At 42.0% G+C, this 14,975-nt stretch overlaps 1 protein-coding gene across 2 annotated transcripts in view; it reads right to left on the bottom strand.

The window, feature by feature from the left end:
- Positions 1-14,975, bottom strand: part of SNAP91 (synaptosome associated protein 91) — a 182,533-nt gene that overhangs the window by 93,498 nt on the left and 74,060 nt on the right. For both annotated transcript variants that reach the window (XM_069726428.1, XM_069726429.1), the window contains exons 5-6: positions 13,822-13,924; positions 10,586-10,679 (exon numbers count right to left, since the gene is read on the bottom strand). In XM_069726428.1, coding sequence (XP_069582529.1) covers positions 10,586-10,679; positions 13,822-13,924 — 197 coding nt within the window. The remainder of the gene's footprint in view (positions 1-10,585; positions 10,680-13,821; positions 13,925-14,975) is intronic.

Genomic DNA, 14,975 nt, shown 5'->3' with positions numbered 1-14,975 from the left:
AAAATACCCAAGTGTGACAACATTCTAAAAACTGCACCCCTCAAGGTGCTCAAACCACATTCAAGAAGTTTATTAACCCTTCAGGTGTTTCACAGGAATTTTTGGAATGTTTAAATAAAAATGAACATTTAACTTTTTTTCACAAAAAATTTAGTTCAGCTCCTATTTGTTTTATTTTACCATGGGTAACAGGAGAAAATAGACCCCAAAAGTTGTTGTGCAATTTGTCCTGAGTACACCGATACCCCATATGTGGTGATAAACCACTGTTTGGGCGAACAGCAGAGCTCGGAAGGGAAGGAGCTCCATTTGACTTTTCAATGCAAAATTGACTGGAATTGAAATGGGACGCCATGTCGCATTTGGAGAGCCACTGATGTGCCTAAAACATTGAAACCCCCCACAAGTGACACCATTTTGGAAAGTAGACCCCCTAAGGAATGTCTAGATGTGTGGTGAGCACTTTGACCCACCATGTGCTTCACAGAAGTTTATAACGCAGAGCTGTAAAAATAAAAATTCTTTTTTTTTTTCCACAAAAATAATTGTTTTGTATTTTCCCAAGGGTAACAGGACAAATTGGACAACAACTTTTGGGGTCCAATTTCTCCTGAGTACGCCGATACCCCATATGTGGGGGGGGGGGAGGGTAACCACCTTTGGGCCCATGGCAGAGCTTGGAAGGAGCGCCATTTGGAATGCAGACTTATATTTGCAGATCCTCTGATGTACCTAAACAGTAGAAACCCCCCATAAGTGACCCCATATTGGAAACTAGACCCCCCAAGGAACTTATCTAGATGTGTTTTGAGAGCTTTGAACCCCCAAGTGTTTCACTACAGTTTATAACGCAGAGCCGTGAAAATAAAAAATCTTTTTTTTTCCCACAAAAATTATTTTTTAGCCCCCAGTTTTGTATTTTCCCAAGGGTAACAGGACACATTGGACAACAACTTTTGGGGTCCAATTTCTCCTGAGTACGCCGATACCCCATATGTTGGGGTAAACCCGTTTGGGCGCACGGGAAAGCTCGGAAGGGAAGGAGCACTGTTTTACTTTTTCAACGCAGAATTGACTGGAATTGAGATCGGACGCCATGTCGCGTCTGAAGAGCCCCTGATGTGCCTAAACAGTGGAAACCCCCAATTCTAACTGAAACCCTAATCCAAACACATCCCTAACCCTTATCCCAACCCTAATCCCAACCGTAAATGTAATCCAAACCCTAACTTTAGCCCCAGCCCCAACCCAAGCCCAAGCCCCAACCCTAACCCTAGCTCTAACCCTAGCCCTAATGGGAAAATGGAAATAAATATATTTTTTTAATTTTATTATTTTTCACTTACTAAGGAGTTGATGAAGGGGGGTTTGATTTACTTTTATAGCGGGTTATTTAGCGGATTTTTATGATTGGCAGCCGTCACACACTAAAAGACGCTTTTTATTGCAAAACATTTTTTGCGTTACCAAATTTTGGTACTATCATTTTTCCATATTTTGGTCCAGAGTCATGTGAGGTCTTGTTTTCTGCGGGACGAGTTGACGTTTTTATTGGAACCATTTTTGGGCACGTAACATTTTTTGATCGCCTTTTATTATTTTTGTGAGGCAGAAAGACCAAAAACCAACTATTCATGAATTTTTTTTTTTTTTTGGGGGGGGGGGGGGGGGGGAGGGGGCGCGCGCTTACACCGTTCCGCGGTAAAATTAATAGAGCAGTTTTATTTTTCAGGTCAGTACGATTACAGCGATACCTCATTCATAATCATTTTTTAATGTTTTGGCGCTTTTATACGATAAAAACTAATTTACAGTATATAAAAAAATTATTTTTGCATCGCTTTATTCTGAGGACTATAACCTTTTTATTTTTTCGCTGATGATGCTGTATGGCGGCTTGGTTTTTGCGGGTGAAGATGACGTTTTCAGCGGTACCATGGATATTTATATCCTTTTTTTTATCCCGTGTTATTCCACTTTTTGTTTGGCGGTATGATAATAAAGCGTTGTTTTTTGCCTGTGGGTTTTTTTTGTGTTCACTGAAGGGGTTAACTAGTGGGACAGTTTTATAGGTCGGGTCATTATGGATGCGGCGATTCTAAATGTGTGTACTTTTATTTTTTTTATTTACATGAAGAAATACATTTATTGGAACAATATTTTTATTTTCTTTCCTTATTTAGGTTTTTTTTTTTACATTGGGGGGGAAATCACATTATAGTGTCAGATCGCTGATCTGACACTTTGCACAGCACTGTCAGATCAGCGTTGCTACGATCTGCGTCAGTTGTTGGCGCGTTGCTCCGAGGGTCTCAGGGAAGCACGCTGACCAGATGTCAGCTGTGATAATCAGCTGACACCCGGCCGCGCTCCCCCCGTTAGCGCTGCTGATTGCATATGACGTACTATCCCGTCAAGGGTCAGATAGGCCCAGGTCACCTCGGTCACCACACAGTGAGCTCAGTCATCGCGAGAAGTGCAGTGGACGTGGACTTTCAGCGGTCACAAGGTAAGAGATTATTTAAATTAGTTTGCATGCGCAGTAAGCGGCGTTTCTGCAGTTATTATGCAAGTGACTAATAATTACGGTAGTTGCGGTTTTACCGCATCTAATGCTAGTCAATGGGAAATTTACGCTGCGGGAACAGAGCGTCTCTGCATCGTAAATAGACATGCTGCAATCTATAAAGTCGCTCTGCATGTCCGGATTCGCAGGTCTGCCCCCTGCATCTTTTAACGCATAGTGGAGATGGGATTTCATGAAATCCGCTCCACTATGCTGTAACATCTGGACGCTGCTGGTTTGACGCTGCGGATGTACGCAGCGTTAAACCCAAAGAATTTACTGACCTTGAAAACATACCCTAAGTGATAGCTAGCACGATTTTACCATGTATATACTTTTGTATATAATCGCTTACAATCCCCTTGAACATCTTTCCCACAGCGGATGTTAAAAAGCTTACTGGTCTACCATTACTTGGGAAAGACCTGGAACCCTTTTTAAAAATGGGCACCACAGTAGTGTTGCGCCAGTCTTTCGGTACAGTTCGTTACTCCAAGTTGTGCCTAAAGTTTGCAACTTGTTGCATGACAGCTTTGATTAATGAATAACATTGTTAACTGCAAGTCTAAGTAACGTGGGGTGTAATTTTTGTCGTCTATACTGGTTACCTATAGAAATACATTTTGCAGTTAGTTTGACCAATATAAAAACTTATCGTGCCCTCATTTGCATCACAATCACTATCTGACAGTAGCTGCCCCCAGATAATGTCCTGAAGAGCAGCCTTGAATTTGGGAAATTAAGGCTTCTTAGAATTAAGGCCCCAAATTATCAAAGCCTTCACACCAATAAAGGGGCATAAAACCTTTAAAAAGTCGAAAACGTTGGCGCAATTTGGAGCTTAGCCAACATTTTTTGGCTTTTGCCATTTTCACGCCAGTTTTTCCCCCCCGTTTTGGCAGAGCTGGAGAGTGAACCCACAGGATGGCCAATTGTTGGCGAGCTGTGGCATTCCAGATGGCAAAAATCTGATTCCAGTCACTAACTAAGAGCTTGATTTCTTGTGTGGCTGACTCCACCATGCCCCTTTATCAAGACCAGTGGGGGGGGGGGGCTGCTTTTAATGCATTGGGGCTTAATGCATTGCAATATTGTGGTGACTGGTACTACGTTTTTCATGAACAATTTGTATTTTTATATATCTAATCCTCTGGGCAAAGGTATATTTTGCCCAGAGAGCCCATGCTGTAACAAAAGCAGATATATTTTTAAAGTTTTTATGCAGTTTGCCTTTTTTTTGCAAGTTGGTAGTGCGGCTTCGGTGATTTAAAGGTCTTCCTGCTCCCCAGCTACCAGAAACAGAAACTTCACCCAAAGTATATGATAAAGTTTATAATCTGCATTGCTTTTGGCTTTCTAATTTAGCTTTAGTGGCATTTTCAACTGTACAGTCCCTGCCAAATACAAGTCACATTCACTGTGTGCTGCAGTAGGAGATTTTATCATCTGAAGCCACCAAATTCTCGAATAAACCTTTTAAAAGGATGGCTGCAATCAGTACAATTGTGTGTTTCCACTACACAGTTTTTGCCTTCTCATTCTTCTGCTGGGCTACAGATGTGAACCCTCATTTGGCCAGCATTCTTCAGTCATGGGATTACAAATAATCTTTACTAAGACTATTTTAATTGACTTTAAAGGTATATTATCCAATATTTGGCTTAGGGAGTCAGCAATACTGAAGCTAAGCTCAATCAGCAGAAATACAAAATTAAAACAAAAAAAAAAACAAAAAAAAACGAGCAACTACTGTTGTCTGACAACTTTATCCCATGCTAGGAGCTTCTATATAGTCTAAATAAAATATATTTCACATCAGAAAAAAATAAAAATCTGCAAGAAGCATGTACTCAAAAAAGCTGTGTAATTGATTTGATTTTTTATTTTTTATTTTTTTAACCCCTTTACCCCCAAGGGTGGTTTGCACGTTAATGACCGGGCCAATTTTTACAATTCTGACCACTGTCCCTTTGTGAGGTTATAACTCTGGAACGCTTCAACGGATCCCAGTGATTCTGACATTGTTTTCTCGTGACATATTGTACTTCATGACAATGGTAAAAATTCTTTGATAATACCCGCGTTTATTTGTGAAAAAAAATGGAAATTTGGCGAAAATTATGAAAATTTCGCAATTTTCCAACTTTGAATTTTTATGCAATTAAATCACAGAGATATGTCACACAAAATACTTAATAAGTAACATTTCCCACATGTCTACTTTACATCAGCACAATTTTGGAACGAAAATTTTTTTTGGTTAGGGAGTTATAAGGGTTAAAAGTTGACCAGCAATTTCTCATTTCTACAACACCATTTTATTTTAGGGACCACATCTCATTTGAAGTCATTTTGAGGGGTCTATATGATAGAAAATACCCAAGTGTAACACCATTCTAAAAACTACACCCCTCAAGGTGCTCAAAACCATATTCAAGAAGTTTATTAACCCTTCTGGTGCTTCACAGGAATTTTTTGAATGTTTAAATAAAAATGAACATTTAACTTTTTTTCACAAAAAATGTAATTCAGCTCCAATTTGTTTAATTTTACCAAGGGTAACAGGAGAAAATAGACCCCAAACATTGTTGTACAATTTGTCCTGAGCACGACAATACCCCACATGTGGGGGTAAACCACTGTTTGGGCGCATGGCAGAGCTCGGAAGCGAAGGAGCGCCATTTGACTTTTCAATGCAAAATTGACAGGAATTGATATGGGACGCCATGTTGCGTTTGGAGAGCCCCTGATGTGCCTAAACATTGAAACCCCCCACAAGTGACACCATTTTGGAAAGTAGACCCCTTAAGGAACTTATCTAGATGTGTGGTGAGCACTTTGACCCACCAAGTGCTTCACAGAAGTTTATAATGTAGAACCGTAAAAATAAAAAATCATTTTTTCACAAAAATTAACTTTCCGCCCCCAATTTTTTATTTTCCCAAGGGTAAGAAGAAATTGGACCCCAAAAGTTGTTGTCCTATTTGTCCTGAGTACGCTGATACCCCATATGTTGGGGTAAACCCCTGTTTGGGCACACGGAAGAGCTCGGAAGGGAAGGAGCACTGTTTTACTTTTTCAACGCAGAATTGGCTGGAATTGAGATCGGACGCCATGTCGCGTTTGGAGAGCCCCTGATGTACCTAAACAGTGGAAACCCCCCCAATTATAACTGAAACCCTAATCCAAACACACCCCTAACCCTAATTCCAACGGTAACCCTAACCACACCTCTAACCCTGACACACCCCTAACCCTAATCCCAACCCTATTCCCAACTGTAAATGTAATCTAAACCCTAACTGTAACTTTAGCCCCAACCCTAACTGTAGCCTTAACCCTAGCCCCAACCCTAACTTTAGCCCCAACCCAAACTGTAGCCTTAACCCTAGCCCTAACCATAGCCCTAACCCTAGCCCTAACCCTAGCCCTAACCCTAACCCTAACCCTAGCCCAAACCCTAGCCCTAGCCCAAACCCTAACCCTAGCCCTAGCCCTAATGGAAATAAATACATTTTTTTTATTTTTCCCTAACTAAGGGGGTGATGAAGGGGGGTTTGATTTACTTTTATAGCGGGTTTTTTAGCGGATTTTTATGATTGGCAGCCGTCACACACTGAAAGACCCTTTTTATTGCAAAAAATATTTTTTTGCGTTACCACATTTTGAGAGCTATAATTTTTCCATATTTTGGTTCACAGAGTCATGTGAGGTCTTGTTTTTTGCGGGACGAGTTGACGTTTTTATTGGTAACATTTTCGGGCACGTTACATTTTTTGATCGCTTTTTATTCCGATTTTTGCGAGGCAGAATGACCAAAAACCAGCTATTCATGAATTTCTTTTGGGGGAGGCGTTTATACCGTTCCGCGTTTGGTAAAATTGATAAAGCAGTTTTATTCTTCGGGTCAGTCTGATTACAGCGACACCTCATTTATATCATTTTTATGTGTTTTGGCGCTTTTATACGATAAAAACTATTTTATAGAAAAAATAATTATTTTTGCATCGCTTTATTCTCAGGACTATAACTTTTTTTTTTTTGCTGATGCTGTATGGCGGCTCGTTTTTTGCGGGACAAGATGACGCTTTCAGCGAGATCATGTTTATTTATATCTGTCTTTTTGATCACGTGTTATTCCACTTTTTGTTCGGCGGTATGATAATAAAGCGTTGTTTTTTGCCTCTTTTCTTACGGTGTTTACTGAAGGGGTTAACTAGTGGGCCAGTTTTATAGGTCGGGTCGCTACGGACGCGGCGATACTAAATATGTGTACTTTTATTGTTTTTTTTTTTATTTAGATAAAGAAATGTATTTAGGGGAATAATATATTTTTTTTTTTCTTTCATTATTTAGGAATATTTTTTTTAATTTTTTTTTTTTTTTTTTTTACACATTTTGAAAAATTTTTTTTTACTTTTTTACATTGTCCCAGGGGGGGACATCACAGATCAGTGATCTGACAGTGTGCACAGCACTCTGTCAGATCACTGATCTGACTTACAGTGCTGCAGCCTTCACAGTGCCTGCTCTGAGCAGGCTCTGTGAAGCCACCTCCCTCCCTGCAGGACCCGGATCCGCGGCCATCTTGGATCCGGGGCTGGAGGAAGCAGGGAGGGAGGTGAGACCCTCGCAGCAACGCGATCACATCGCGTTGCTGCGGGGGGCTCAGGGAAGCCCGCAGGGAGCCCCCTCCCTGCGGGAAGCTTCCCTATACCGCCGGCACATCGCGATCATCTTTGATTGCGGTGTGCCAGGGGTTAATGTGCCGGGGGCGGTCCGTGACCGCTCCTGGCACATAGTGCCGGATGTCAGCTGCGATAAACAGCTGACACCCGGCCGCGATCGGCGGCGCTCCCCCCGTGAGCGCCGCCGATCGCGCTGGACGTACTATCCCGTCCGTGGTCATGGGGGCCCACCCCACCTCGACGGGATAGTACGTCCCATGTCAGAAAGGGGTTAAAGGACTGGTAACATGCCTCCATACAAGTGCATTGGTGTGGATGACCAAATATTTGGCGATAGCAGGCCTGCAGTTGCATCAGATCTAAGCATCACACGTCACTGTAGCAGCTGTCATTCTTTGGCATTTATCATGACTATTACTGATGCACTAAAAATGGCAGCTTGGTGGCTCAGTGGTTATCATAGAATGTAAGAGTTGGAAGGGACCTCCTGGGTCATCTGGTCCAACCCCCTGCTCAAAGCAGAATTCACTAAATCATCTCAGACAGGTGTCTGGCCAGCCTCTGCTTGCAGACTTCCATTGAAGGAGAACTCACCACCTCCCGTGGCAGCCTGTTCCACTCATTGATCACTCTCACTGTCAAAAAGTGTTTTCTAATTCCTAATCTGTGTCTCCTCCCATTCAGTTTCTTCCCATTGATTCTAGTCTTTACTTGTGCAAATGAGAATAAAGATGATCCCTCTACCGTGTGACAGCCCTAGATATATTTGTAGACAGCTATTAAGTATCCTCTCAGTCTTCATTTTTGCAAGCTAAACATTTCCAAATCCTGTAACCAGTCCTCATAGGACATAGTTTGCAGACCAGTCACCATTAGCATTGCGTTAGCATTGTTGCTTTACAGTGCTGGGAAACTGGATGCAAATCCCACCAAGGACAACATCTGCAAGGAGTTTGTATGTTCTCCCCATGTTTGATTGGGTTTCCTCGAAGACTCCAAATCAGGGGTGAACCTAGCCTCTCTGCTGCCTGAGCCAAACGGAAAAATGCTCCCACTCCCCACCCTCCCCCCCCCACACACACACACACACACACACACACAGACAGAGTCCCTGCTGGATGGGGGGCGGGAAGGAGGGAGCGAGGGGCAGGCACTTGACCCCGGAGTTTTATTTAAAAAAAAAAAAAAAAAAAAAAAACTAGCAGCGCAAATCCAGTTACCGTATATACGAGTATAAGCCGACACCCCTAATTTTGCCACAAAAAACTGGGAAAACTTAATGACTCGAGTACAAGCCTAGGGTGGAAAATGCAGCAGCTACCAGTAAAATTCAAAAGTAAAAATAGATACCAATAAAAGTAAAATTAATTGAGACATCAGTAGGTTAAGTGTTTTTGAATATCCATATTGAATCAGGAGCCCCATATAATGCTCCATAAAGTTTGATGGGCCCCATTAGATGCTCCATATTAAAATATGCCCCATATAATCCTGCATAAAGGGTAATAAGGGCCCCATAATAGATATTTGCCCCATATAATGCTGCACAAGTGTTATGGCCCCATAAGATGCTCCGTATAGTCACTTGCCTTATTTGCTTTTGCTGCGATAAAAAAAAAATAAATAAAAAAAAAAAAAAATCACATACTCACCTCTCTTCGCTCAGGACCCGGGCACTGGAAATATTTACCTGCTCCTCGTGCGGCTCCGTCTTCGGCACCGACGTTCAGCAGAGGGCGCGCACTGACTAAGTCACCACGCCCTCTGACCTGAGCGTCACTGCCAGAGGACGCTGAAGACAGAGCCGCACTGGAACGAGGAGAGGTAAATATCGCGCAGCGCTCCCCCTTCCCGTATACTCACCTACTGATGGCACTGCGTCCCTGCTTCTACCACTGCTGCATCTTCTTCCTGTATTGAGCTGTCACAGTTACCGCTCATTACAGAAATGAATATGCGGCTCCACCCCTATGGGAGGTGGAAACGCATATTCATTTCTGTAATGCGCGGTACCATGTGACCGCTCAGTGCAGGAAGAATCTGCAGCGTTGGAAGAAGCAGGGACCTCGCTGGGAGTAGGCAAGTATAATACTACAGAATCTGCCGCCCCCTCTCTTCTGCCACCTGAGCCAAAGAGCTCAAATCGCCTCATGGTAGCAGCGTCACTGCATACTACGTAAGTGGGCAATATACTACATGGGCTGTGCAATATACTACGTGGGCTGTGCAATATACTACGTGGGCTGTGCAATATACTACGTGGGCTGTGCAATATACTACGTGGGCTGTGCAATATACTACGTGGGCTGTGCAATATACTACGTGGGCTGTGCAATATACTACGTGGGCTGTGCAATATACTACGTGGGCTGTGCAATATACTACGTGGGCTGTGCAATATACTACGTGGGCATGCATATTCTAGAATACCCGATGCGTTAGAATCGGGCCACCATCTAGTGTATATATCAGAATATAATGCCATGGATGAGGCCAGTAAAGTATATCTTTATTTGGGACTATGATAACAAATCCTGACTCCAGCACTGAAGGATAGTGTAAGTGTAACACTAATCCTTGCAGTCTGAGGGCACTTAAGGGTTAACAGACAGTCCACAGCTACCGCTCTCCTCAATGCTCCTCCCAGTCACACTTCACTAACTGAATCTGATAAGCTGCAAGCATGCAGGCACCAGCCAAGAAAGAAAAAAAAAAGTCGGCTCACTCTGCACTGCTGACTCCTTTCCTTCACAGGCTCAGCAGGGAGCCGGCTCTTTGTGTGGGCTCAATTGCTCGTTCACAAAAGACACATCACCATCAGCAAGTGTCAGAGACTCAGAGCAGGGATTGCAGGGAGAGTCGGCACCACATGTTCTAGCTGCCACTCTGCCCCCCCCTGCCGCTCTGCCGCTGAGGCGAAGTATTCAACTTGGTTCATGATAGCAGCGTCACTGCTCCAAAGGCACACTGATAGAGTTTGTGAGCCCCTATGGGTACAGTGATATTGTCTGTAAAGTGTTGTCGAATAGGAAGCGCTATATTTATTATGCTTTGCAAATATAGTGCCATCTTATGCCGCAGTGTTTTATATACAATGTCATCACTGTCCCCAATTGGGCTCACAATCTAGATTCCCTATCAGTATGTCTTTGGAGTGTGGGAGGAAACCGTAGAACCTGGAGGAAATCCACGCAAACATGGGGAGAACCCAGGACCCCAGAGCTACAAGACTGCAGTGCTAACCACTGAGCCACTGTGCAAGCAGAGCAAAATAAATAATCCCCCTAGCTGTAAATATAAATAGAAAGTAGTCAGCCATAGGGCAACTTACATCAAACTCGAGAAGCGCATCAATTTGTCCCTGTAGTATTGGCATGCCCTTGAGCAACTTTTCTGGTACCATTGTTCGCATCACTCCTTCAGCGCTAAAAAGTAAGTTACAAAGATAATCAGTCTGATTAAATTACTATATAAAAGCATCGTACAGAATGTTTGTCATTTCAGAACTCATGTGTCTATACCCTACTTGTTTACTGTCTGTACAGAATTTGCTCTGGTGATTGGCACGGTTAAAAGGGGTATTGCTACAAAGGACACTTAACACTAGTGATGAGCGAGTACTCGTTGCTCGGGTTTTCCAGAGCACGCTCGGGTGACCTCTGAGTATTTATGACTGCTCGGAGATTTAGTTTTCATCGCGGCAGCTGATTTACAGCTAGTGGGCAGGCTGAGTACATGTGGGGGGTTGCCTGGTTGCTAGGGAATCCCCACATGTACTCAAGCAGGCTAATAGCTGTAAATCATTCAGCTGCTGGGATGAAAACTAAATCTCCGAGCAGTCAAATACTCGGAGATCACCCGAGCGTGCTCTGGAAAATCCAAGTAACGAGTACACTCACTCATCACTACTTAACACCCATTCACAGACTAGATGTCTGAAAGTTAGAATAGGAGCTCAAGAAGCAAAGAGGGGTCTCACACCAAAGTGCTAGACTTTTTTTTGTCGTTTTTGAAATCAGCACCAATTTAACCATCTTCATTTCCCAAGAAATAAATAACCAGCTCATCGGAATGTAGCAGAGAAGAGCATTGCGTTATACAATTTTAGTAACTGCCAGGATTATTTTGCAACCCGGAAAATTGTAAATGCAGCTCTGAAACTGTCTATTTTAGTCTAACTCCGTATCAGTACAAGGCAAGTCATGAGATCTACAAAAACTCATTTTCACCAGAAAACTATAGCAGAAACGTGATTTGAGTACATTTTCTGATTCTGGGGTACAGGCAGCCAACAGAAGCACCAAATTTGAAACTGATAAATAGCAGTCATGACAAATTTCAAGCTGCAACCCATCTTAGTCACAAATCCGAAAGGGTTGTAGCCTCAGTGTACGGTCTCAATTTGTTGCTCCTCCAACTTATCTGCTCACTCAGCAGCAAAACAGGGCATAAGCAGAACAAAAAACCCAAACACCTGTGAGTGACAGCTTTGCAGCATGGTACGTACACTGACTGAGGATACAGCAGGACTGAAGCTAGAGAAAAAAAAGCCGGTTCTGCTCAGTCAGCTGTGAAGTAGTATTTTTTTTTCTCCTGTTACAGTACTGATCTGCATCAGACTGAAAAGAGCAGTTATACATGTTCATAATGCTGCTCTTCAGCCGAACAATGAGACAAAAGGTCTTGAGCAGTGTTTCTTTAGACTGCACCCATCTTGATGTGTGACTAGGACAGGTTGCTGCTTGAAATATGTGACAGCAGACATTTTTATCACTGTACCCCTTTTAATCAAGATGGAGCATTTTTCTTTATTAGACCCTAGATCAAGACTGGCATACAAAACACCTTTCTTAATTAATCTAGCCCACCCTAAAGTTACTCAGTATTTTATGTATATGCGATTTAGGCAAAGTATAATACACAGTAAAATGGTAAATAGAGACCGTTATGTCAGCTGACACCAATGCTTTTGGATTAAAAAGGGTATTTGCATCTCCAAGATCCTATCCCAATGTGTAGTTGGTGTAATAATTGCAGTAGCTTTGATATCCATGGTTACGACTAGGGTTGATCGAATAGCTTTGGGTAAGACCTTATCTTAATAGCTATAACGCTTATAGAAAAGCTGCATTGGTAACCTGGAGTGGTCCCGAAATTTGAAGCGTTTTGTATGCGGTTTTGGTATGCTAGACTTGTCTCTTGTGCATGCTGATAAAGTTTAGTGTTGCAAAAAATAAAGTCCTATTCTACAGAATCAGGTAAAACCAGAAACCTGCATTTTTTCACCACCCACTCATTTCAATGGGTGAAAAACACTGAAAGAACAGACATGCTCCACTGTGCAAAAAAACATGCAAAGCACAAAATCCTGATGACAATAAAACCAAACTGTGCATGAGATTTCTGAAATCTCAGACTTTGATGCTACTGTAGACCGCAGTTGAAAAAAATGCATAAGGGTATGTGCACACGATGCAGATTTAGTGCAGAAAAATCTGCTGCAGTTCTGCACTAAATCTGCATCTCCTGGCAGAATCTGCAGATGCGTTTTTGATGCGTTTTTGATGCGTTTTTGATGCGTTTTTTGAGCACAAATCTGCACGAAAAACGCAGCAAAAACGCAGCAAAAACGCAGCAAAAACGCACCTGCAGATTTCTATTATGGAGGGGTGCAGAAACGCTGCAGAACTGCACAAAAGAAGTGACAGGCACTTCTTTGAAAACTGCAGCGTTTCTGCGCAGATTTTTCTGCACCATGTGCACAGCTTTTTTTTTTCCCATTGATTTACATTGTACTGTGATCACAGTGCAGTTCTGCAGCGTTTCTGCTGCAGAAAAATCTGCAGCAGTTCTGCACTAAATCTGCATCGTGTGCACATACCCTAAAGGGAAAAAAAAACAAAAAACACAGTGTGAACTTTATTTTAGTTTTATTTGTTTATTAAACACATTTTACACTATTTGTAACAGAATCCCGGCATGAGGAACCTATTTGTACGTTTTCTGTTATGTGCTAACAATTTATGTTGAAGGAGTTATCCACTATTTTTTATTTTATTTTTCCTTTTTTTTCCCAGGTAGTGCTTGAACTACCTGCTTTTTAACAAAGCAGTTCCTTCTCTTCCGCTTTATTGACTGGGTCCCAACTGCAGAGAGCTGGCTGTCAATCAACATGACATTGGAAGGGACACCCTGTCGACAGAGCATAGCGGAAGAGAAGGAGCTGCTCTTTCACTAGGTTAAAAGAAAGCAGGAAAATCGCCTCCTGAGCACAGATTGTCACAGTGCAGAAAAGGCAGCTAGGTAGTTTAGCAACTATGTTATTAGCCCCATATGGGGTAAAAAAAAAAGGGTAAAAAAAATGCAAAGTGTAGGAAAAAGGCAAAAACACAAAAAAAGTTACTTGGAAATTCTGACAAATTTACTGCAAATGAAATCGTCAATTATTCAAGTCAATAGTTTAATTTTTTTTCCCCGCATTAAAAAGTATAAAATTTCAGGAATTTCTAGGACAAAAACACTATTTGCTGCACAAGATGACTATTAGATATAGATGAATAGTCATACCCTTTCTTCACTCTGGCGAAGTCAAATGCCATTTGTCTGTAGGAGAATGCTTTTTCATTGAGATATCTACTGTAGCGCCTAATAAATGTTGACATGTCATAACCTGAAGGGAAAAAAAAAAAATTATATGACCATTGCTTTACATGATTCACAGCATAACCCTATAATAGACATATATAAATACACAAAGTGGTAAATAATTCTATAAAAAGAGGTTTTATTACTCGGGAAAGAAAACTATAACATCATAAATATTGTGAAAATTTTTAAGACACTTTCTGCGTTTTTGTACTACAAAGATGGATGTCCTCTGAACATGACTGATTTATCGTAAAAAGGGCACCACCTAACATGCCACAATTGTGATGCACATTACTGGCACAAAGCAAGCCAACTGAAAACAGGTCAGATTTAATCAAACAGCAGGAACCAGTATAATAAAACTGGTGCAATTTAAGACTGTCTAGTCTATGTTTCCACAGTACAAATATTGAACAGCATCAATAAATATGTCCCAATCCCCTTTTAAAAAAGGACAGGTACAAGCCCTTAAAATTTGCAGGCCTATGCTCAGTAGAGGCAATACCGGCTCCCATATAGAGGGGATGATGCCTTGTCGCTTTAGGATGGGTCTGAAACAATTGTGCCCAAGTATCTCAGACTCTATGGTAGTAACGCAGTTCTGAATTCAAATATTCAAAGTTCACATATACCTTAGGGGGGTCTCTTAATTCACAAGGATGTTAGATGGGAGGTTGAGGAGGTACGGAGAGATCCTGAGGGCCGTTTTAGCTTTGTATATGCGTGGATTAATTTGAAAGACTATGTTATAACATGTATATACAACCCCCCTCCTGCTAATATGTCCATCATAAAAAAGGCGCTGAGTTTTGCTCTAAATCATCCAGATGCATATATCTTATGCATGGGAGACTTCAATTTGGTTATGGACGAGGGCCTTGATGGCTCAGGTTGGATGGTGAGGCTTTGGGGGGTGGCTTCCTCCCCATCTCGTTTGTTCACCTTCATGAAGGGTAGTGGGTGACTAGATCTGTGGAGAATACGTCATCCTGATGTAAAAGAATACACCTGCCACTCGTCCATTAGATGCACTCTATCCTGCTTGGATTATATTTTTGGCTCTAGTAACTTGG

The sequence above is a fragment of the Ranitomeya imitator genome, chromosome 5 (genome assembly GCF_032444005.1).
Source record: "Ranitomeya imitator isolate aRanImi1 chromosome 5, aRanImi1.pri, whole genome shotgun sequence".
Taxonomy (NCBI): domain Eukaryota; kingdom Metazoa; phylum Chordata; class Amphibia; order Anura; family Dendrobatidae; genus Ranitomeya; species Ranitomeya imitator.
Note: the sequence above shows the minus strand (reverse complement) of the source record. Positions and strands in the feature narration are given on the sequence as shown.